The 24,874-nt window shown below is 45.7% G+C and overlaps 1 protein-coding gene across 1 annotated transcript; it reads left to right on the top strand.

Annotated features, from left to right (window-relative positions):
- Positions 1-2,750: 2,750 nt before the first annotated feature.
- On the top strand, positions 2,751-6,498 carry LOC111150926 (lymphotactin-like). The gene is made up of 3 exons (XM_022508618.1): positions 2,751-2,811; positions 5,284-5,398; positions 6,265-6,498. Exons 1-3 carry the CDS (start codon positions 2,751-2,753, stop codon positions 6,425-6,427), a joined length of 339 nt encoding a protein of 112 aa, XP_022364326.1. The 3' UTR covers positions 6,428-6,498.
- The last annotated feature ends 18,376 nt before the right edge of the window (positions 6,499-24,874 follow it).

Here is a 24,874-nt window from a genome sequence, read left to right on the forward strand (position 1 = left end):
GGCACAACTTAATTTTATCTAGAGGACTCAGGAAAACTTGTAGGAAGGGGAGCATTTTATAGTAGGGAGCTGGGATGGTTATTCTGGGTAAAGGAAGCCGTATGTGGGGGTGTCAGAGACGATGGGGTATTTGGTCGAGCACATACACCTTTGTTGAAACTGTGGGTTTGGGAGTGTGTGTGAGGGATCAAAGTGAGCTAAAAGGAAAAGCTGTGTTAGATCCTGAACAACCTTGCATAGGACAATAAGAAATTTGAAATAAATTCTGTGGGCAATGGAAATTAGCAAAGAGGTTCTCAGTAGGGAAATAACATTAAATAACATTAAGGCATCAGAACAATTACTCTGGCAATACCGTGGGTAAAATAGGAAAGGGAGGAGAACCGACACTGGGAAAGCAGTTGGTCTACTGCAGTGGTCCTAACAAGGGATGATGAGGGCCTGCCTAGAGTAGTTGGAAAGTTAAGAACCGGCCTACTGAAGAGCTGCTTAGGTGGTTTACTTAGTACGGCTTGGTTGAGGATGACATATGAGTGGGTGGCACTGAGTCGAAGATGACACCAGTTTCTGTGTTTGGAAACTGGATAGAAAATAGTCTATTTCTTAATGTCAGGGGACAAGAGGAGTTTCTGAGTGGAACGGTGTATTCAGATGTTAAGGACCGATGGTGTAGCCAGGTAGAGATAACTAAGAAGCCATGCTGAGGTCCAGAGTGAAGTCTGGCTGGAAAATTAAATGCCATTAATGAAAAATCTCTTAGAGGTTAGCCTATAATTTTCATGGAAGTACAGGAATTCATTTTTGTTTCCCTAACAGCCATGGCAAAACCTGTTGGCGACACATATGTTGAATAAGAATATGAGTCTCATGTACCCAGTGGCTGTGGCAAACCTTTGAGCCGCTTGTACAAACACGTATTTAATAAATACGTGTTATAGAGACCTGTGAAAACAAAATCAGATAAAACAACAACAAACTGAGTGCCGGGAGGATGTAACTGATACAGTCAGACCCCGCTACGACACCGTGATTCAAAACAACATTTGGATGAGACTATGTGGTAACATGTAGCAAGAAATAAAAGAGGGTCATAGGGGCACCTGGGGGCTCCATTGTTGAGTGTCTGCCTTGGGCTCAGGTTATGATCCCAGGGTCCTGGGATCGAGCCCTGCATCGGGCTCCCTGCTCAGTGGGAAGCCTGCTTCTCCCTCTCCCATTCCCCCTGCTTGTGTTCCCTCTCTTGCTGTGTCTCTGTCAAATAAATAAAATTAAAAAAATAAATAAAAGAGGACCATATGAGTTTGCCAAGTGATCCAACTTCTGACTATTGAATGGAAATGATTCAGTATGTATTAATGAAAACTTATCTTATAGTTGTGATCTACAGAACAGTGTTACAAGGGAACGGGTTAATGGGTATGCACGTGGAGTTGCTCAGACGAGAAACATGAAGGCTACGAAGAGTACGGGCAGATATTTACACCGACGCTGAAACCGTATTTACAATTGTCACAAGAACGCAAACACGTGTCTCCAAGAGAGATTGACTGCAAAAACATTTAAAAATGAAGACTGTGGGGTGCCTGGGTGGCTCAGTGAGTTGAGCCTCTGCGTTCGGCTCAGGTCATGATCTCAGGGTCCTGGGATCGAGCCCCACATCGGGCTCTCTGCTCAGTGGGGAGCCTGCTTCCTCCTCTCTCTCTGCCTGCCTCTCTGCCTACTTGTGATCTCTCTCTCCCTCTCTGTCAAATAAATAAATAAAATCTTTAAAAAATTTTAAAAAATGAAAACTGTCAGAATGATATGATTATAGGTAATTCTCTCTCTCTTTTTTTTCAAAATAAAGCTCATGTGAGGACAACTTGTCAAAGGTTTTTATTTTTATTTTATTTTTTTAAAAGATTTTCTATTTATTCACGAGAGAGAGAGAGAGAGAGCATATGCACAAGAAGAGGGGAGGGTCAGAGGTAGATGGAGAAGCAGACTCCCCACTGATCAGGGAGCCTGACGTGGGGTTTGATCTCAGAACCCTGGGATCATGATCTGAGCCCTAACCAACTGAGCCACCCAGATGCCCCTCAAAGGTTTTTAAAAGGTACATACTAAGTTACAATAAAGCAAACATGTGCATTAGACATGCTCCAAACACTTATTTAACTGTTTCTTCAGTATGGATATTGGGGGGGGGTATAAGAAAATGGGAGTCACTTAAATGAGATTTAAAAGGATTGCTGAGAAGCTCACAGTGGCAGCAGTGTCCCTGTACCCCCCCCCCCAAAAAACCCCAGTTGATCTTGATGGCATGAGAGGGTCGTGAGCCATGGTGGTGGCATCCTCACGTCACAGAGGATGTGACATGGGACGCATGGGGGAGCAGGACCACAGTGACCACCGCACCCCATTTCCTTACACTGTCCCTGGGGTGGGCCACGCCGTGATGTGGCCTTGGGGCCTGCCTGCAGTGGAAGATTTGAATTTCAGGTGGTGGGAGATGCGGCAACCACGTTCCTTTGTGCTCACATTTGGTTTTATCGACACCTTAACCACAGCAGCGGGGGCAAAGGCCACGAGGTGTGAGGCTGTGTGAGCGGAGGCAAAGGAACTCATGTTAGAGAAAAAATCCTTCTACTGCACAGACTTTCCACGCCGCACGCCCGCCCCGAGAGGAAGTGCGCGGACCGCCGGACGCATAAAGAGGCCCCTGCGCGCTGCTCCTCAGCTTCTCCTGCGCAGTCCTGCTCCGCTCAGCCATGCGGCCTCTCCTCCTGGCCCTGCTCGGGACCTGCCTCCTCGCCGACTTCCTCGTGGAAGGTAAGCGGGAAGGTTCGTCTGGGAGAGGCGTGCGGGCCGGCGCGCCCGCGTCCCGGCTTCGACTCAGGGTTTGACGGGGGTAACAGCCTTTTCCGGGGGAGCAAGATGGGAATGAAAACTGAGGTCGGGGACTTTATGGATCCTGAGGACAGACAGAACTTGCTTACGATCTGGCTCCTACTTTTCATAATTACGTGATTTGGGGTAAATTCCTCAACCTCTCTGGACCTATACTTACTTAGACGTTGAACATAATGACAGATACTCTCACCTGGGATTAAAATAAAAAAGAAAACCAACAATTTAGGAATACTTATCGAATTTCCTCACTAGTAATAATTTTTTTTTAAGATTTTATTTATTCATTTGACAGAGAGAGACACAGCGAGAGAGGGAACACAAGCAGGGGGAGTGGGAGAGGGAGAAGCAGGCTTCTCTCTGAGCGGGGAGCCGGATGTGGGGCTCGATCCCAGGACCCTGAGATCCTGACCCGAGATGAAGGCAGACACTTAACAACTGAGCCACCCAGGCATCCCAGTGATAATTTCTTGATTAATGTGAGCTGTGGAATGGTGGTGATGATTATTTGTGCCCTTGTAGTTTTTGCCTATTTGATATCAATCTTGATAAAGTTTTTGGAAGTTTAGTCACAATGTGGGGATGAGTTGGAGGTTGTATATTCTGAAGAGAATCAATAATTCTATTGAAAAGAATGATTGGGAGCTCATGCCTTCATACCCAGGAGATCAATATTACCTGCAAGTATACGGGAGAGTCTGTTATCACCTCTGTGAACATTGTTCCCATTATTGACAAACTTCTTTAATTTCTAAGAGACCGTATGTCAGGTGCTAACAAATAGACCAGTGGCTCATACACATTCAGAGCAACCTGCCAGGACACCCACCTGAGACAGCTCTGCTGAGCCTCACCTGACTGTCCGACACGTGTTGTCTTAAAGGATCATTTTTTTCCTCCAACTGATTGAAGTATAGTTCTCCTTCTGGCTCTGGCGATAAGAGAGAATATTTCTGAAGTGTGACTAGTGTTTCGGTTAACTCTCCCTTCAACTTCCTAGTTTCTAGCCTTACTTCTTAGAATAGGCTATCTGAATCTGATCCTGGGTCCCTAAGGTTGTCCATGAATAGAGGTGGCAGGTTTGGAATTCCCTGACATTGTCGGCAAAATAAGTACTGATGAAACCAACTTTAAGGCTAGTCAGTGAGGCCAAATATTGCAATGTGGCTGCCATTTTGCCGAGACAAAAAGTCTGCTGTTTGGTGGAAACTCAGGCATGGGTGGGGACAGCGACCCTCTGTTGGAGACAGAAGAGGACTGCAGACACGTGGGTCACTTCCCAAGCTTCCTCCCTGAATGACCTCTGTACGTGCCCCTGGGGCTTAGCCTCTACGCACGCCTGCAAAGCAATGTCTGCTCCGACTCTGCTCTGCAAAGGTCGTGAAGGTGATGTCCTCCCCGAGAACACCGTGGCTTGGGGCTTTGGAGTCTAGTGGGATTCTTTGGGTCCTGGAGTCCACGTTGGGTACTTCTCAGAGAAAATGAGATACAGAGAAGTTGGGTACTTCTCAGAGAAAAACATTGTTTCCTAAGTAATGAGAAAAATACAAGAAAAGAGCCCTGTCTTTCACCGGGCTCAGAGACAGCTCAGCGTTAAACATAAATTGGCAAAGACGGGGGCAAAGGACGCGTGGATGGGTCACTGGGAACGCCGGAAAGCAGAGACGGCGATGGGCGCAGCTAGCTGACAAACACCTTGTATGTAGTTTCATGTTTAAAAAAAGTCTGGTATTGGGACGCCTGGGTGGCTCAGTTGGTTAAGCGGCTGCCTTTGGCTCAGGTTGTGATCCCAGCGTCCTGGGATCGAGTCCCACATCGGGCTCCTTGCTGGGCAGGGAGCCTGCTTCTCCCTCTGCCTCTGCCTCTGCCTGCCACTCTGTCTGCCTGTGCTCACTGTCTCTGACAAATAAATAAAATCTTTAAAAAATAATTTAAAAAGTCTGGTATCAGCAACAGCGGAGATCAAACTTGGTCCTCATCAACTATTCCTTACATGCTTTTAGCATCATTTCCCTGAGAAACAAATACCATTTTACTTAGGAGAAAACCAGCACTTAGAAACCTTGATTACATTCCACCAAACCTCTAATATTATCAACTCTCCCAAGGTATTTGCCCTTCTCCAAGGCAAGACTGCTCTCTGAACTGAAGTCTAGAAATCCTCTGGGGGAGGGGGTGGATTTCTATTGAGGATGGAGAGTTTGAGAACCACATCCTTCATGGAACTTACCTTCACATTTACAATAGCATGTGCTTCTCCCCACATTTAATGTTGCCTTCCCCAAATCACTCTCCACCACATCACTCTCTGTTATTTTGTTCTTAGCACCATAGCGTTCGTGCTGTTTGAAAAGATCATTTATGGTTTTTTGTCTGCTCGGTTTTCTTTGCCAGGTGTGGGGAGTGAAGTCCTGGAAAAGAGCTTCTGTGTGAGTCTAACGACCAAGAGACTGCCCGTTAAAAACATCAAGACCTACACCATCAAGGAGGGCCCCATGAGAGCAGTAATGTGAGTTTGTGTCCCCAGAGCCTGGGCTGGATGGGACCCGGTGTGGAGAAACACTGCCCTCCTCAGGAAGCGGACATGGGGGAGACCTCAAGGGACCCAGCCGCCCCTTTGCTCTTCCAGTTAACCATGGCTTCCTGTAGCACCAAATGACAATTACTGGAAAAATTTGACAATCGAATAAGGAGTGTTATCCTCCTTTCTGATTTGGTTTAGCAGAAGAATCTGACTGGGATGGACGGCTATGGTGCTCAGTTCTGAGGGTTAGGGTTGGAGATGGCTGGTTTGGCTCAGGACTTGACCGTAGGGCCACGCGGTGTGGGAGGCTTCTCTACCCTTCCTTCCCCTTCTCCTCCCTTCCCTTTTCTTAGGGTGTGCTAGAGTAAAGTACAGTGCCATGTTTTATCACTTACCATATCTCAAGGAAATGTGCGAAAAACTAGCCTCCCTAGTGCCATTCTCTTTCCAGGATCTCATTTTCAGAATAGCAGTTCTTCCCAACACATAATTGCAATTTTACCCAAAGAAATTAAATAAAGAAATCACCTTTGTCCAGAAAACAAGATGAGTGTGTTCAGATGTGAAAAGGAAGAGAAATGTAATAACTGAACTAGATGACCTCCAAGGTCCAGTGTAGTTACAGCCGTTGGTAACTTGGATGGACTAAGGTGTCTGAGATATGACAAACAAAGGAGCTGGGTATTTCCTGGACGTATTTCTCTTTTGTGTTCAAATAGAAAGCTTTTCATTTCTGGTGTCAAGGTTTGGAGAACAATTTTTGCACAAAATCTCTTGTCTCTGGTCTGATCTTAACTCCTGGTTCCAAGGCGTGGGGATGTGACTAACTCAGTCTTTTCCTTGCTTTGCAGCTTCATTACCAGACGTGGCTTTAAAATCTGTGCTGACCCACAAGCTGACTGGGTGAAAAAGGCAGTAGAGAGTGTGGACAAGTCTACCAGGAGAAACACGAAACAGACCAAGCCTACAGGAGCCCAATATTCCACCAACACAGCTGTAACCCTGACCGCGTAGTGGCCTTCTGGCCGCTCACTTCACTAGCCAGCCAGCTCATTTCCCTTTATAAATCTCCTGGACTAATTCGATTATATTCACTTTTTATAAAAGTGCTGCGTGAGCCACCTTACTTTCTTGTATTGTTATTTTTCATGTCTTTCCCCACTTAGATGTTTCATTAATAAATATTTATTATTAAGAATAATCTCAAAGTCTATTCACTACATATTGGGAAAGGTAACGTATCATTTATGTTCTGTCTCTCTCCTCACTGTACCTCCCTCTGATGGTATTCGTGATGGGAGAGATTCTGGCCGGTGTTTACGAGAGATGAAACCTGTTTAGTCATCATTCTTAGGTTCCAGCTTGCAAGTGACCATGGTTGACAATGTGACAAGCGACCATGGACAATGTGACAAGCGACCATGGCGACAATGTGACAAGCGACCATGGCGACAATGTGACAAGCGACCATGGCGACAATGTGAAAAGCGACAATTGTGACAATGGCAACAATTTAAGATCCATTTCAACCTGTCTTCATAATAGAGTTCTATTTATGCAATAGGGGAGAAGGAAGCCAACAGTCATTGCGTTTCCATTCTGGGGGTTTCCACTGAAAAGGGGCTTCACTCATGTTTGATCTCTAGCAAATTCTCTTCCTTCTCTGTGTTTCTTTTCATTTCCTAAGAAAGGACACAGACACAGGGCTTGTCAGTTCTCTGATTTGTCAAGGTAGCAAACAGACTTCCAGTGAAAGGTATTTTATTCAAATAACAGGCAGTGTTCTTTGAAGCGGGCAATGACCTTGCTGCCTTTCTGTGACGTCTGTAATCGTCACGGCTTTATCTAGGTGTGCTTGTCTGTCAGTCCTCTCACCTCAAACCCTGTCCACCCGGGTCTGTCTTGAATGTGATCACAGCTTGCGTTAAAGTTTTAGCCAAGTGATCATCTAGGCATTCAATAGCCCAGATGTATGTTCCACTGTATTTTCATTAAATTGCCAATTTGATTCATGTTTGTGCCTATACTGTCCAAGTAGGCTGCGGTGCACTCGTCCGGTTCTGACTCTAACTGGTGAGGACTAACTGTGCCTCGATCATCTCGAGGGAAGAGCAAGTACTTACTACTCTGTGGGCACCAGTATCAAGTGCTTTCAGAGATGAACTGAGGGCAGCTGGCTGGGGTCTGCTCATCGCTAGTCGCCGTGAGTGGAAGCATGAGAAAGCTGCTTCCCAGCAAGGGTGGGCCCATCTGTCCTCTCCCGCTTCTATTCGCCCACGATAATTTTCAAAGCTGGTCTTGAAGGAAAAACACTAAGAAGAAAATACTTGCTTTATGAGGGATGACACACGGCATAGTCATAGGAGAGGAAGGGAACGGATTCTGGACTGAGGTGTGTAACTGAGTTCCCAAATGTGTCCCAGACCCTAGAGGGTTCCATGAGATAATAATGATGTGACAAATGGAAGACTACGGGTATGCACATCTCGTTAACTTACCATATCATCTAGGGCCGCTGTATGATGTCCAGGGATTTCAGCCAAGTGGTGTACGTAGCTTTTAACTAATTGACTGGATTTTTTGAATTTGTCTGTGTAGGACCTGAGTTTGCTAGCTGTCATCTGGTGGTTTTTTGGATTTTAATTCAATTTGAAGAAATAATGTAAGAAGAAGAGATCTCAGAATATTATTTTCTTTTTTTAGGGACTGCCACCACTCTTTGTGCTCTGATGACATCTTGTACTAACATTTACTCTAAAATGTATCAATTTGTACTGAAATTGCTCATTTGACTCTCTGTGTCCTCCCCTCCCCTTCCCCACAATTAGACTGGAAACTGCTCATATATACTATTCAGAGCCCAGGATAGAGCTGTAGGGCATCATTAATATCTGTTGGATGAATGGAGGAAGAAGACATGTTCCCTTATTTCCTTCATTCTATGTTTACTCTTTTGCAGTTCTAAAATTATATTTAACTCAAAATAAACAAAAAAAAAAGATTTTTAGGGGCACCTGGGTGGCTTCATCATTAAGCCTCTGCCTTTGGCTCAGGTCATGATCCCAGGGTCCTGGGATCAAGCTCCACATCGGGCTCTCTGCTCAGCGGGGAGCCTGCTTCTCCCTCTCCCTCTCCCCTGCTTGTGTTCCCTCTCTCACTCTCTCTCTGTGTCATATAAATAAATAAAATCTTAAAAAAAGATTTTATTTATTTATATGACACAGAGAGAGAGTGAGAGAGAGATGGAGAGAAGGGGGGAGTGGCGGGGGAGAAGCAGGCTCCCTTCTGAGCAAAGAGTCTGATTTGGGGCTCAATTCTAGGACCCCGGGATCATGACCTGAGCCGAAGGCAGATGCTTAGCTGACTGAGCCACCCAGGAACCCTCAAAATAAACTTTTTTTTAAAAAAAGGATGTTCAGTTCAGCAAACATTTTGGGGTACTTTCCTCAGGGCAAGCACTGTGTTAAGCTCTGGATATATCGAGATAAGTAAAACACCATTTCTGCCCTGCGGAACTCACAGTCTCGTGGATGGAACTGTGCAGCACAGGGCTTAGAACAGGAAGTAATAAAAACACGTTCAGGAAACAGAGATGGCGAAAAGGGAGTGATTATCTTGGGAATGATCTGAAAGGATTTTTGATTTTACATATAATTATGAATTATTACTTATTAAAAATGCCTGGAAGAGGGGCGCCTGGGTGGCTCAGTGGGTTAAGCCTCTGCCTTCGGCTCGGGTCCTGATCTCAGGGTCCTGGGATCGAGCCCCGAGTCGGGCTCTCTGCTCTGCGGGGAGCCTGCTTCCCCCTTCTCTGCCTGCCTCTCTGCCTACTTCTGATCTCTGTTGAATGAATAAATAAAATTTTTAAATAAAAAAAAAATGCCTGGAAGATTCACCTTTGGTTGGTTTGAGGAAAGATGTTGTTACCTGTTTGTCTCTGCACTAGGAAATTCCTCGCTGTGATTATAATATTTGTGCAGCATTTTACGCTCCTCTAGGTATCTGGGGTAAGAACACAGTGAGTCTAAGGCCGTCGCTGTAATTGAATTGCTGAGAAAAAGGAGCCGCGCCGAGACTGAATGTCTTGGCTAAGAGCGCGGAGTTCCCGAGCGACCGAGTCCGACCTCAGACATCGACTTTCGTGCTATCTCCAGCCTCGTGAGGACAGTGGGCTGCAGGTCTCCCTCGTGTGGGGGTGACGGAGGAGATCTCTGAGCATGGCCGCAGCCTAAGTCTCAGAACTTTTAAGGTAAATTAGAAGTATTTGAAGACCAAAACTAGCACTTCCTGTTTCATTTTTTCCTATGCAATTATTTTTAAAACGTTTTTAATTTGTCAAAATAACCCACGAACGTGGTCAAAAGTTTCAATACACAAAAGGACCACGAAGGAAACCCACCGTCCCCTGCCGTGATCTTTCTCTTTTCCGTCCTCCTCCTCCTAGACAGCTGCTCTCGCCCATAAATGTTTATCGAGGCTCTGCTCTGTGCCGGAGCCCGCGGTGTAGCCGGGGCGGAACAGAATCCCTCCTCTCACCAGCTTCCCTGGCGGTACAACGTGTCCTCTCCCTCCTTCTCCAGGATTCTCTCATCAACCCAATCCGCAGACGCTTGTGCCCAACGCGTTCCGTCCGTGTGCTTGGCCGGCACCAGGGATGAGCCCGTTACCCAGAAGGTTTCGGTCCATTCCAGGCAAGGAGACCAGCGGCCATGAAGATGCCTGCAGGCCAGGGAGGGGGTAAGGACCCACCGGGGGACAAAGCGAAGGTTAGAGAATAATGGGGGTGAGGAAAAGCGGGGCGGAGAGTTGGAGACTTTCCCCAGGACCTCTTCAGCGAGAGCAAGGGTGTGCGGCGGGAAAGGACGCTGGATGCCGGTGTGAAGCTAAGTGCGGACCATGAGGTGGGGGCTGGGAAGCCAGCTGGAGGGGGCCCTGGACCCGGCGACTTTGGAACGTGGCCTGGCATGGCGTGTGACACGTTCTCCCGTCCGCTCTCGGGCCTTTTCCGCTTAACCAGCGTGCGGATCAGCACACTTGATTGCCAGACTCTGGTGGTGGCTCAGGTCACGCCAAATGCCTCAGGCCGGCTGGCTTCGTTCCAGACTCCTCAGCTGTGGGGACCCAGGGCCGGGCGGGGAAAACTGCGCTTGCAGAATCACCTTATTACTTGCATTGTTTACTGGCTCAGACCGGATCTGTGGGACCGAGAGTGGTCGACAACCAAGAGGAAGGAAGAGGCAGGTTGAGAAGCAGAAAACTGGGTATTCGTGGGTTCTAGGCCACAGACCGAGCCTTTCCTAATTTACTCGGTGTCCCGCGTGTTGTTGAGCACTTGTAGAGCACAAGGGACGCAGGGTCTAGTCCGCTGTCACAGCCCGTGATCTGGGGGGCAGAACACACAGTCCCCAAACGTGGATATTCCTGACAACGCAGCCCAGGCGTCCTCTGTCCCAGGACAGAGCCTTGTGATGTCCCCGGCCTGGGCGACCGCCCTCTCAAGCGCCCACTCAGCCCCTGGGTGTAGCTCGGTGGTTGCTCATTTCACTCTAAAAATGCCAGTCACTTTTCTTCGTTTGTTGTCCTACTTGGTAGTTGGGGTAAAGACCGTGAATTTGGTTTCTCTGTGTCTAGGGCCTGGCATAGCTCCCGGGACACCACAGTCTTGGAGTAAGTTTTTGTGGAATATGTACGGTATTATATACATCCACCCCAAAGTTGTCATAAAAAGCTGTAGGCACGCCGAAGGGAGAGTGGTTACAAGGGCCCTGGGGGAGCTGGGAAAGCTCTGCAGGACGGGGAACAGACACTGAGCCTTTGAACCCCAGAAGCTTTCCAGAAGGAGAAGTTAGAGGCGCTGCCCTGCAGGGGAGGCGGGGCACATAATCGAGGGACACTTCTCATTTTGGGGGACGTCTGGGATGGTGACTCGGGGGTCACGGAGGCCAGGTAGCTGAGGCTAGACTGAGAAGCCCCAAGTGCCCCGGGAAAGGGTAGGACATCAAATGGAGCACGGACCGGGTCTGGGCTGGGAATACCAGCTTCAGGGAGCACCGACGAGGGTTGGGGGTGGAGGACCGGCGAGGCGACCGCTGCCTCCAGCCAGGCTGCAGGAGGCGGCGGCTTGGATGCGGTTGCTGGCGTGGGGATGCGAGCGAGGGGTCGGGGCAGGACCGGCTCGGTTAGCAACGGGGCTGGAGGAAGCGAGGCTGCTCTGAGGCTCCCCGCGCGGACGACTGGTTGAGTCTGACTGTTAAGATTTTAGTCTAATGCCGGGTGTGGTTACTGACAGATCCCGAAGAAAGAGGAAGAAAACAGTACGAAGGAGAAGGGATGAGGACGCGGATGAGACTTGGAAGAGTGAAAAGACTGTATCGGCCTCAACGCTCAAGTCATCCAGACGAAAGCCCAAGCCGCGTCTTTACTCCTTTCTGACGGACAGTGTCCTCACAAGGACGAAGTAAAAATAACGCTGAGTTCTGTGAAGTTCTGCGCCCCGTGGAGAGGCCAAGGTCTGCACAAACGGAATGCCGCATCTGCCGGTGAGTCACCGGGGTCGTTTCGGGAGGGATTTGTCCCACGGCCGTGGGAGGCAGAGCGGAGCGGAGAGATGACTCCTAACGAGAGAAGGGGAGAAAGGAGGGACGAGAAAAGGCTTTGAGGGGGAACTGAGTGACTGTGAGGCGGTGTTTGAGGACAGAGGGGGGAGTGGAGGCTGAGGGGACGTTTCTTTTTCCTCGCTCTGGGGGGCACTAGCTAAAACCTGGGACGGGCAGCTGCGGGGCAGGGACAGAGGCAAGAGCAGGAATCCCAGCCCAGAAGCAGCCGCCCTGCCCGGCCTTCCCAGAGAAGTTCCAGGCCGATCCAAGCGCCACCTGTCGGTTTCTGTCACACCGTCCGCCGGGAGTAGTTGCTAAGGCTGTGCCTCTGCTTCCTTCCCAAACCGGAGGTTTCCCTCATCAAGGCGGGATGCGGGATGAGGTATCTGCGGGGAGGTGTCACATTCTAGACTACGGAAACACAAGACACACGGCCGGATTGAGGTGGTTTGATCAGAGCCGCCAGACCCCATGGGAGGGACGACTGGTCTCCACTTCCCTGAAGATCGGACGGAGGGGGCCGCACAGGCAGACCAGCCCGTCGGAAGCAGTGGCGGAGAGACAGGAGCGAGGGTCCTCATGGGACCCCCCTTCTCCCCCACCTTCTCACTCTCGGGGCAGATGCTCGTGTGATCAGGAGCCTTAGTTCTGTCTGGATTTGCACATGAGCTTTACCGCTTACCGCATAGGCGAGCACGGGAAAATTTCCAATTTCTCTGTGCCTCAGGTTGTCTCATTTATAAAACTGGGATAACAACAGTGCTGAAGAGTATTGTGAGGGTTGACGCGGTTAAAACAGGGCTTGGCACAAAGTGAAGGCTCCATAAATGTTAGCTTTTATTATCCTAGTGGGTAGGGTGGAGAACGTTAGGCTAAAATGGAAGGAAGACGGAGAAGGATAGACACGTGGGGATCTACAAGGTTTCCCGGAAGCTGACGCCTACTGGTCGAGACCCCTATTGCCATCGTTTAGGCAAAACTGGATTTAATTTTCCATATTTTCTTAATAATTGCATCTAACCATACAGTGTTCTATGGAGTACTTGAACCAGGAGAATCTTCATTTTTTTTAAAAAAGAGACTACGGTCAAATGCATTTAGGAAACGATCATACCATCCCCCGTCCTCTTGGAGAATCGTGGCTAAGCTTCTCCGAGTCTCCGAGAAGGTGCTGTGAGAGAGGCAGCTGACAAACGCCACTTACCTCACTGTGTCCTCAAGTTATCCTGGAACCAATCTCCTCTCCACACACGGTTTACTAACAGCGCAGGAACACCTACCGAACAGAAACTCCTCATGACCTCGGAGGTCAAACATCTACTTAGGTCCGTAATGTTGAAAGCACAAAGCTACAACCCACTAGAGCATCGCCACGACCAGAAAGAGACCAGAAAGTCCAGGTCTGCTTACTTCTCGTCTCTAACCTGGTGGAGGCGACTGTGCCGCTTTGGAAATGTCTGTTATCTGGAGTGCGTGTGTGCGTGTGTGTACGTGTGTGTGTGTGCGTGTGTGTACGTGTGTGTGCGTGCGTGCGCTCACGGGCATGTGAAGTGCTGAGTCTTTGTTTCCTTTATGTTGTCATTGACCAGGTACTGCCCGAAGTTCCCACCTACCACCCCTCGCTGAATATCTACTATGAATGAGATGTCACGCTAAGTACTTCGGGGCCAAAGGGGAGTACTTGAAGGTTCCGAACTTGCCTTTCTCAGTGGCTTTGTGTGTGCCCTTCGTTATGTGGAGTGCGACACTCTGCCTGCACTTTCCTTCTGCAGTCATGACTGTCCGTCTCAGATGCCACCGCCGCTAAGAAACCGCTCCTGTTCTTGCAGCTGGATCTCATCTGTGGCTTCTCTGAACCTCCAGGCTTTTCTTACACCCTTCATTTTACTCTGCCCCGAATTGTAGATACTCGTAAACTTTGTAATCCTCCAAACAGCCGGAAGTTCTTCGCAGCAGGGCTGTGTCTCATTCACCCCGTACTTCCTGCAGAACCGACAGCGGGGCTCTCCCGCAGTCTGGGCTCAACCTACAGTTGCTGAATTGGAACAGTTAAAAGGAACATAAGGTCCCCGTCACCTGAGCTGTTCAGATCACATCTGTGGGTAATACTTGCACGGGAGGATACAATGACCACAGAAGATGGAGGTGACTGGTCGTCGCCTCGTTAATGGGATGGAGCGGCTCAGCGCCGGCTGACTGGTAGTGGCTGCCTGCCTTTCTGTATTTGATGAGACCTTGAGGCTGCTGGGCAGAGGGCTGTGGTCAGTTATTGGTCTCTTCCTTGGGTTATGAGCTCACTGGTGGCATTCAGATGAGCGGGACCCTGGTGTGGTCGGCAGTGCGTGGAGCTGAGCAGAGGCAGGTTATTCTGGCCGTGGGAGCTGCCTGCAGAAGGCTTGTGCCGTGCAGACAGATATTTCAACTGGGCCGTGAAAGAGAAGTAGGATTTAAAAACCAATGAGGAGCAGCAATATAAAAAAATGAAGGTGTGGTTGGGTAAGAAATCAAGGGGTTTTTTTGGATCGCCTCATTAATTTGCCTCTCCTAGTAGACTCTAAACGTTCTGAAGTCAAGGCCCATTTTTGCACTACTCATGGCTGCACACCAGTCTCCGGAGGACTGTCCGGCACCGTGTCAGCCCTCTGCGGGTATGTGCTAAATGAGCGGGGAGGGCGGCCAGGACAGTTACGATGACACGGGAGGACACCTGTCATACACTTTATCTTGCAGTCACTTGGAAGAGTTGGTATTATTTAGGGGACAACTGGAGTGCCATGGGGATGTCAGTGGTATTGGAGGGCTGAAGCTCACAGCTAATGAAGGTAATTCACTTTGATCCATTGCCCAGGACTGACCTCGTCATAGCATCACACACCCGTACCCACACCAGGAGGAAATTGAAGTCTTAACAAAGTGTGGATGTCGAGACACATTTCTGGGGCTGTTCAGCTGAGGGGGAATATTCTGGTGCCTCAGATTCCCAGGGAAAGAGCAGTCTCTCCTGTCGCAGAAAACAGGCCTCGTGTGAGTTGGGCTACAGAGCCAGGACACACCGTCGAGAGCAGAGAAACTGACCATGGATTCTCTCTTCTGCTCTCATGGCACCAAGAGTAGCCGCTCAGTTTGGGAGAAAGATTCATTTCATTCTTCAGGACGATTCCATGGAAGAGCTGTGCTATTAGGCCTCCATGCATGTCCACATCAAAATGGGTTAAAAGAAAAAGTGGGCATTTATACACCCAAGTCACTAACTTTCCACATGGGCAGAATACAGGCCCTTGTGTTTAGTTCTCATTGTAAACAGAAGAGGCAAACACCATTACTGTAGCGTCATGATTGTTTTAATCACTTTTGCAATTATTTCTCTGCCTTGATTGGGATTTTCTCACTTGCTGTCTCATCACAGTATTAAAATTTTGTGGTGTGTTTGGAAAAAGTTGTCTTGGGTTTCAAGGAATCACAGTTACTTAAGTGTTTTGATTGACAACAGCAGAGGAATCTAATGGTTGGGTGGGCTGTCTGTCGTTGAGACCAACAATCCTTCCACATTTTTCAAGGAAAGTGCTCTGTGTGTATTTTGATTAACATTTATATTTACATGATTGAATGTGAAAATACTAAAATTTTATATTCCATGTAATAGATTTGTAATATTTAGTAAAAAGTACAGTGGGAATGAGCATTAGATTCTAGAATGAGTGGTTTAATGTGGCTGGTCTGATAGCAATTGATCTGATAGTGGTTGTTTCACTGTGTTTAGTTCATGAAAGTTCTCTTAGCTGTTAATATATGTATATTTTTTGATATGTGTGTCATAGTTCAATAAAACATTGAAAGAAGTCATCATTTAGTTCCTTCTTTTTCATTGTATTTAAGGCTGGAATTCCTTAGGAATTTGCATGAGTGCACTTGGACAAAATGTAGAGGTAGCAAATTGTTTTAATGGCGGAAGGTTTAAGGACACTAGAAGTGGAAGGAGGTAGCTTACTTCTCCTCACATTCACCTTGAACGATTATTTCATGGAGTTGATATGATATTAATCATAATCACCAGTGTGATTCAAATAATGAAGGGCATCGTAGGAAACATTAAGTGTTTGGAAATCATTTTCCTCCTAACCAATGATGTGTTTCTTCATCTCTCTTGTCAAAAGCAAGATCAACAAGCAGAGAAAAACTGCATAAAAATGAAAAGATCCCAGGACACCCTTGATGTATACCCCTAGAATATTATCTTGATGTCTTGAAAGTAAGAAACAATGTCAAATGCTTCAGTTTACAAATGTTCTTTTTAGAACACTTTTACTTGCATTAATTCACTGAAGCTTCAGAGCAAAAGACAGGTGAGATAGGGTAGGAAGGTGGGAATTGTAATGTTTCAAATGAGGAAGAATGTAGGCTGCACAGCCTGGATAATAACTCAGCCAGAGCTTCGGACTCTGGTTCAGTTCTGTCTTCTGTGTTCTTCGAGTATTCGACATTAGATATTTATTACATAGATGAGAATAAAGGTTGTCCCACAAAAAGCACCCACAACCTTTTATTGAGTGTCCATTCCCTATGAAGCAGAATGCTGGGTGGCCTGGACAGTGAAGAGAATCCACAAATCCTTTCTAATTAATTGAATCTCTCCTTCCAGCCAGATCCTTTGCTTTCTGAGGTTTGATGCGGGGTGGGGGTGGGGATTAAAATTTATTTATTTATTTATTTATTTACATATAATGTATTATTTGTTTCAGGGGTACAGGTCTGTGAATCATCAGGCTTACACAATTCACAGCATGCCCCATAGTACATAACCTCCCTAGTGTCCATCATGCAGCCACCCTATAGCTCCAGCAACTGTCAGTTTGTTTCCTGAGATTAAGAGTTTCTTATGGTTTGTCTCCCTCTCTGGTTTCATCTTGTTTCATTTTTCCCTCCCTTCCCCTATGATCCTCTGTCTTGTTTCTCAAATTCCTCATATTGGTGAGATCATATGATACTTGCCTTTCTCTGACTGACTTATTAGGCTTAGCATAATGCCCTCTAGTTCTATCCACATTGTTGCAAATGGCAAGATATCATATTTGATGGCTGCATAATATTCCATTGTATATATATACCACATCTTCTTTATCCATTCATCTATTGATGGATACCTAGGCTCTTTCCATAGTTTGGCTATTGTGGACATTGCTGTTATAAACATTGTGGTGCATGTGCCCCTTTGGATCACTAAATTTGTATCTTTGGGGTAAATACCCAGTAGTGTGATTGCTGGGTCATAGGGTAGCTGTATTCTCAACTTTTTGAGAAAACTCCATACTGTTTTCCAGAGTGGCTGCACCAGCTTGCATTCCCACCAACAATGTAGGAGGGATCCCCTTTCTCTGCATCCTCGCAGCATCTGTCATTTCCACAGCATCAGCCATTCTGACTGGTGTGAGGTGGGATCTCACTGTGGTTTTAGTTTGTATTTCCCTGATGCCAACTGATGTTGACCATGGGTCTGCTCAGGTTTTCTGTTTCTTCCTTGTTCAGTTATGGTAGTTTATATGTCTCTAGGAATGCATCCATTTCTTCCAGATTGTCAAATTTGCTGGAGTACATTTGCTCATAATATGTTCTTATAATTGTATTTCTTTGGTGTTGGTTGTGCTCTCTCCTCCTTCATTCATGATTTTATTAATTTGGGTCATTTCTCTTTTCTTTTTGATAAGTCTTGCCAGGGTTTTATCAATCTTATTCTTTCAGAGAACCAGCTCCTAGTTTCGTCGGCCTGTTCTAATGTTCTTTTGGTTTCTATTTCATTGATTTCTGCTCTGATCTTTATTATTTCTCTTCTCCTGCAGGGTTTAGGCTTTCTTTGCTGTTCTTTCTCCAGCTCCTTTAGGTGTAGGGTTAGGTTGTATATTTGAGACCTTTCTTGTTTCTTGAGAAAGGCTTGTATTGCTATGTACTTTCCTCTCAGGACTGCCTTTGCTGTGTCCCAAAGATTTTGAGCAGTTGTGTTTTCATTTTCATTTGTTTCCATGAATTTTTTTTTTTTTTAGTTCTTCTTTAATTTCCTGGTTGACCCATTCATTCTTTAGTATGACGCTCTTTAGCCTCCTTGTATTTGGGTTCTTTCCAACTTTCCTCTTGTTGTTGAGTTGTAGTTTCAGAACATTGTGGTCTGAAAATATGTAGGGAATGATCCCAGTCTTTTGGTATTGGCTGAGACCTGACTTTTGACATAGGATGTGATCTTTTCTGGAGAACGTTCCATGTGCACTAGAGAAGAATGTGTATTCTGTTGCTTTGGGATGGAATGTTCTGAATAGATCTGTGATGTCCATCTGGTCCAGTGTGTCATTTAAAGCCTTTATTTCTTTGTTGATCTTTTGCTTGGATGATCTGCCCATTTCAGCGAGGGAGGTGTTAAAGTCCCCTATTATTGCTGTATTATCATTGATGTGTTTCTTTGATTTTGTTATGAATTGGTTTATAGAGTTGGCTGCTTCCATGTTAGGATCATAGATTTTTAAAATTGTTAGATCTTCTTGTTGGACAGACCCTTTAAGTATGACATAGTGTCCTTCCTCATCTCTTATTATAGTCTTGGGCTTAAAATCTAATTTATCTGATATAAGGATTGCCACCCCAGCTTTCTTTTAATGTCTGTTAGCATGGTAAATAATTTTCCACCCCCTCACTTTAAATCTGGAGGTGTCTTTGCATCTAAAATGATTTTCTTGTAGATAGCATATTGATGGGTCTTGTGTTTTTTTTTTTTTTTAATCCATTCTGATACCCTGTGTCTTTTGATTGGGGGCATTTAGCCCATTTACATTCAGGGTAACTTTGAAACATATGACTCTAGTGCCATTGTATTGTCTGTAAGGTGACTGTTACTGTATATTGTCTCTGTTCCTTTCTGGTCTGTTACTTTTAGGCTCTCTCTTTGCTTGGAGGACCCCTTTCAATATTTCCTGAAGGACTGGTTTGGCGTTTGAAAATTCTTTTAGTTTTTTTGTTTGTTCTGGAAGCTTTTTATCTCTCCTTCTATTTTCAATGATAACCTACCTGGATATAGGTACATACAACCTACATGCATTCTTGGCTGCATGTTTTTCTCATTTAGTGCTCTGACTATATCATGCCAGTTCTTTCTGGCCTGCCAGGTCTCTGTGGATAGGTCTGCTGCCAATCTAATATTTCTACCATTGTAGGTTACAGACCTTTTGTCCTGGGCTGCTTTCAGGATTTTCTCTTTATCTCTGAGACTTGTACGTTTTATTCTTAGATGATCAAGTGTTGACTTATTTTTATTGATTTTGCGGGGAGTTCTGTTCCTCCTGAATTTTGATGTCTGTTTCCTTCCCCACATTATGGAAGTTCTCCACTATAATTTGCTCCAGTATAGCTTCTGCCCCCACCTCTCTTTCTTCTTCTTCTGGAATCCCAATTATTCTAATGTTGTTTCATCTTATGGTATCACTTATCTCTCGAATTCTCCCCTCGTGATCCAGTAGTTGTTTATCTCTCTTTTTCTCAGCTTCTTTATTCTCCATCATTTCATCTTCTATATCACTAATTCTCTCTTCTGCCTCATTTATCCTAACAGTAAGAGCCTCCATTTTTTTTTTTGCACCTCATTAATAGCTTTTTTGATTTCACTTGGTTCAATTTTAGTTCTCTTATTTCTCCCTAAAGGGATTCTCTAGTATCTTGTATGCTTTTTTTCAAGCCCAGATAGTATCTTTATAATTGTTATTTTGAACTCTAGTCCTGACATCTTACTAATGTCTGTATTGATCAGGTCCCTAGCAGTCAGTACTGCTTCTTGTTTTTTGTTTTTTGTGGGTTTTTTTTTTTTTGAGGTGAGTTTATCCACCTTGTCATTTTGTCCAGAGAAGAATAGACGAATGAGAGAACAAAATGCTAAAAGGGTAACAATGTTCCTAGAAAAATATACACTAAAAACATACACTAACAGAAGGGACCCAAAACCGGGGTGGGGGGCAAGAAGGGAAAAAAAATATGAGTAGGCTGGTATAGAACAGAGCCACACACTTGATTTTGTGTGTATTTTGGTCTGTTGGAAGAAACTGCATTCTGAAATTTTAAAGTAAGATAAACTTAAATGTATACAAAAATAAGGGTAAACATGATAAACAGATGGATATGATTGTAAAGATGAAAATTAAAAGATCTTTAAAAGGAAATGATAGGATAAGAAGTTGGTGGAAAAAAGAAAGAAAAAATTTCGAAAAAAAAAGGAGAGAATGTGATCAGGCTGGAGACTAGAACAAAGGAATTTACTAGATTTAGGATATATTTTGGTCTGTTAGAAGAAACTGTATCCCAAAACTTCAAAGAAAGAAAAATGTGTGTGTGTGTGTATTTATATATATATATATATATATATATATATATATATATATATGTGTGTGTGTGTGTGTGTAATAAAGTTAAATACAATGAAGGGAGAGAATATAACTTTAAAATGAGAATTAAAAAGATTTTTAAAAAGGTATTGACAAGATAACATGTTGGTTAAAATAAGAAAGAGGAAATTTAAAAAAAATAGAAAAAGAAAAAATAATGAAAATTTTAAAAATTTAGCTTTGAAAGACTAAAGAATCATAGGATGAAAGCCATGAATTCTATGTGCTGCTTTCCCGAAGCTCACTGATCGGTGAGCTTGGTCTTGGCTGGACGTTCTTGCTGATCTTCTGGGGGAGGGGCCTGTTGCCGTGACTCTCAGGTGTCTTTGCAGGAGGCGGAACCGCACCGCCCTCGCCAGGGGCCGGGCTAAGCGATCCGCTGGGGTTCGCGCTCGGAGCTTTTGTTCCCTGAGCGCTGTCCGTACCGCTTGGGAGGACGGGAATGAAGATGGCGGCCGCCCAGTCTCCGGCCGGAGGAGCGGAGAGCTGGGGCCACTCTTCAGTGCGCCCTGGGAGAGAAGCCGTCAGTCCCTCCCGTCTCTGGTCTCCGGCTGCGCTCCGAGCTCCCCCGGCCTGTGACCGAGCGTTTCTGTCCCTGGTGCACCGCCCCATTTGGAGTCTCCGAACCCAGCGGATTCCTGCCGCGCAGCCACGCTGCTCCTCCCAGAGAAGGAAGGGGGAGTCTCCCTGGATCTGCCACTTGTTGACGGTGCCACGGACCACGGTTTATGGCAACCCCCAGCTGAGAGCCCACTCCTCCGCTCGGTCTCTGCCCCCGGCTTCCCTGCTCCGACACCCGGGAGCTCTGCCGCACTCAGACACCCCCGGTCTTCCTGTGGCCCTGAGGGACCTGAGACCACACGGTCCCCGTGAGGGCTCCATCCCCCGCTTAACCTCTGGAGCGACGTTCCTCCGAGGAGCAGACTTGTAAAAGTACTGAGTTCGGCCCGCTGCTCTCACCCCTGCCGGTAAGTGGCTGACGGAGTTTCCCCTCCCCCCAACCGTGGTCTGTTTTCCTGTTTATTGGCTCGGCGTCCCTTCTCCGCATGCCCAACCTTCCAGAAAGTGGTCAGTTTTCTGTTCCCAGAATTGCTGCTCTTCTCGTCGATCTCCTGTTGGGCTGGTGGGTGCTCAGGATGGTCACTATCTAGCTGAACTCCTGGGATCAGATGAAATTTAGGTCTCCTGCCCCTCCACCATCTTGCCTTCCCTCTTGGGTGTTTTTTTTTTTTTCTTTTTAATTATTACAAGCAAAACTGCAGTAACTCTTTCATTAATATTGTCTCTTAAGACACTGGTAAACACTCTGTGTTCAAAGCTCTGATAACTTGAATGTGGCACAGAAGTCCATGTGCAATGGTGGGAGACCATTCATCCTGAATTAGCACAGCTAAAGCGAGGGCCTGTGAGTAGAGGGTCAACTTATAAGGGTCGTGGGAAGCTACAGTGATTTCTAACTGTAGCTACTGCCCAATAAACAGGATGTGTTGCTCACTGCACAACTATGTAGTGGTTGTATCGTCCTACGTTGGAGAGGATGCATGAGGACTTCAGGGTTTGGTCCTGTCCACCTTCTTCATATTGTCAGGAGGCTTCACGGCAGATGCTGGGGAGGAACCTTTGATATTGCATAGGAATTTACTGCAAGGAACTTAAAACTGTTTTGTAAAGAAAGCTGCAGATTTTGGACGAAAAAGCTTATTTCTTTTTTGCTGCTTCCCTGTGTTGGTCTACAACAGAAGCCTGGAATTCTAATCAGGTTTTTCCTCTCAGGCCACGATGGGGTCAAGGTGAATTTTTAAAAACATCCTGTTGCGTTTGTGCTGAGCCCCAAACAGGATTGGGTTTGGCTGGCTGCAGGGTACTTACTTCATGTCTGTGGTGATCATGGTCATGCCTCTGCCTAGGCCAGATGCTAATTCCTCTCCTTCACCTCCTGGAAGTCTGGAGAGATGACTGGGGCGGCATATTCTTGCTTGTCTTTCTGAGTGATGGGTGTGCTTTTGGAGGAGGTGCTGTCTTCTATATAATACCATCTCCGCAGTCAGAAACTTCCAAGGGTTGGACATACTGTGGGGCTGGGAGGAGAAGTGGCTTCCATTACTCAGGGGGCCATCTTTCCTTTCTGCTTCTTTCTTTTCTCCCTGGCCTTGATTAATATGCTCAGAGCATTCTGGTTTCATCACCGTGTCTACAAGTACATCTGCATATTTGGAATATTTCTAAGATGTAAAGGAAGAGATAGAAGGAAAAAAACTGCAAAAACAGTCTCTTGACATTGAGAAGAGCTTAGACGTAAATAAGTATTTTATTCTTTCCTTGATTACATTTCGTGTGTACAACTTTTGAGCAAAAAAACAATTTTAAAAGGTATCTTTATCCTTGATTACACTAATAAATCACGTGGATCGCTATGAAGCTGTGTAATGTATTATGCTCTGGGGAAGGACGTTTCTGTGGTGAATGGGTGTCCTCTATCTTACACGTTCCTACCCTTCTAATCTTGATGTTAGATTGGATTTATGTAAGTGCTTGAATTTCTGATTTTTCTGAAATGTGTCCATTTCAACTTTTAAGATAAGAAGGTTGACTTCTTTACAGGCTGGAGCAAATGTGAGAAACCTAAGATATCACAGCTACATTTCTTATTTTTATGTAGTTCTTGATGTATGCAGACTCAGAGAATTCAGAATCATTGAGACCCTTGACTCTGATTTAAGAGAAAGAGAATAAATAAAACTTTGTTCAGTGGGATCTGGTTTAATTGCTTTTCCTGGGAGTCTGTCATGATGGTGACTCCGTAGCACTGGAGTCAGACAGCTCTGGTCTCAAATTCCTGCTTGCACAACTGTTGGGTGTGTGACTTTTACTGAACTGTTAAACCTCTGTGAGCTTTACCGTCTTCCTCTAGAAATAAGACGACCTCGCTTACGACGTGATGGTGGGGATCAAATAAAGTGATGAGCAAGATAGACGTGAGACAGGGTCCCTGTCCTCAAGGAATTCCCTTTCTAGGCAGAGCGGACTACACGCACACACACACACAAGCACACACACATGCACACACACCCCAGTCAAAATGTGTCAAGAAGTAATGAGTACTATCAAGAAAAATAAAGGAGTGTGAAAGGATAGGGATGATATGGAGTGGTGCTCTTCTTTAAATAGTGTGTGGCCAGGGATGTCTTCTTCGATACTATCTGGGAGACCCAAATGAAATGAGAGTGGCCGTGAAGAGATCTCAGTAAACAACATTCCAGGCAGGGGAGGAGTCAATGCAAAGGTCCTGAGGTGGGTATAGGATTGGTATGTTGAAGAGTGCAGGGACTGATGAGAGAGAGGAGAGTAATAGAGGGAGAGTCAGGGAGCTCACGGAGCAAAGCATGTGGCACCGTGTTGGCCATAGAACCCGGGATTTTACTGTGAGAAGAATGAGGAGTCAATAGACTTTTGAGCAGTCATGATGTTTGTTTTACATTTTGAAAGATCCTTCTGTCGGTTGTATGAAGGGTAGATTCTAAAGCGTCAAGGATGGAAACAGAAATTTCAGCCAGATTATTAAAATAATTTCAATAAGAAATGGGCACCTGGGTGGCTCAGTGGGTTAAGCCTCTGCCTTCGGCTTAGGTCATGATCTTAGGGTCCTGGGATCGAGCCTGCTTCCCCCTCTCTCTCTGCCTGCCTCTCTGCCTACTTATGAATTCTCTGTCTGTGTCAAATAAATAAATAAAATCTTTAAATAAGAAATAGTGGCTGAGGTGATTAGTAGGAGAGGTGGTGAGAAAAATGGTCCTATTGGGTGAATTGTTTTCCATTTTTTGAACAACTTTGTTGAGGTATAATTTACATACCATACATTTCATTCATTTTTTAAAAGATTTATTTATTTATTTATTTGACAGAGACCACAAGTAGGCAGAGAGGCAGAGACAGAGAGATAGAGGAGGAAGCAGGATCCCTGCTGAGCAGAGAGCCCAATGCGGGGCTCGATCTCAGGACCCTGGGATCATGACCTGAGCTGAAGGCAGAGGCTTTAACCCACTGAGCCACCCAGGTGCCCCTCATTCATTTTAAAGGCACAATTTATATCTTTAGAAAATTTATAGATTTATGCAGCCATCACTTCAATCCAGTTTTAGAACATTTCCTTCACCCCTAAAAGATCGCCTGTTCCCATTTATACTTAATTCCTGTTCTCTCTCCTGGTCCCAAGCAACCACTAACAAGGTTTCTGGACTTCCCTTTCCTGGGCATTTCTTATAAAAGGAATCATATGATATGTAATCTTTTGAGTCTTTGTTCTCTCACTTAGCACTCTCTTTTTGAAAATCTAGGCTGTAGGGTGCAGCAGTCGTCTATTTCTTTTTGGGGCTAAAGAGTATTCCATTGCACGAATATGCCGCATTTCATCCATCTGTCCGCCAACTGATGGACATTGGTGGTCTTACTTAATG

The sequence above is a fragment of the Enhydra lutris genome, unplaced genomic scaffold (genome assembly GCF_002288905.1).
Source record: "Enhydra lutris kenyoni isolate GAN:26980312 unplaced genomic scaffold, ASM228890v2 scaffoldscaffold24, whole genome shotgun sequence".
NCBI classification, from domain to species: domain Eukaryota; kingdom Metazoa; phylum Chordata; class Mammalia; order Carnivora; family Mustelidae; genus Enhydra; species Enhydra lutris.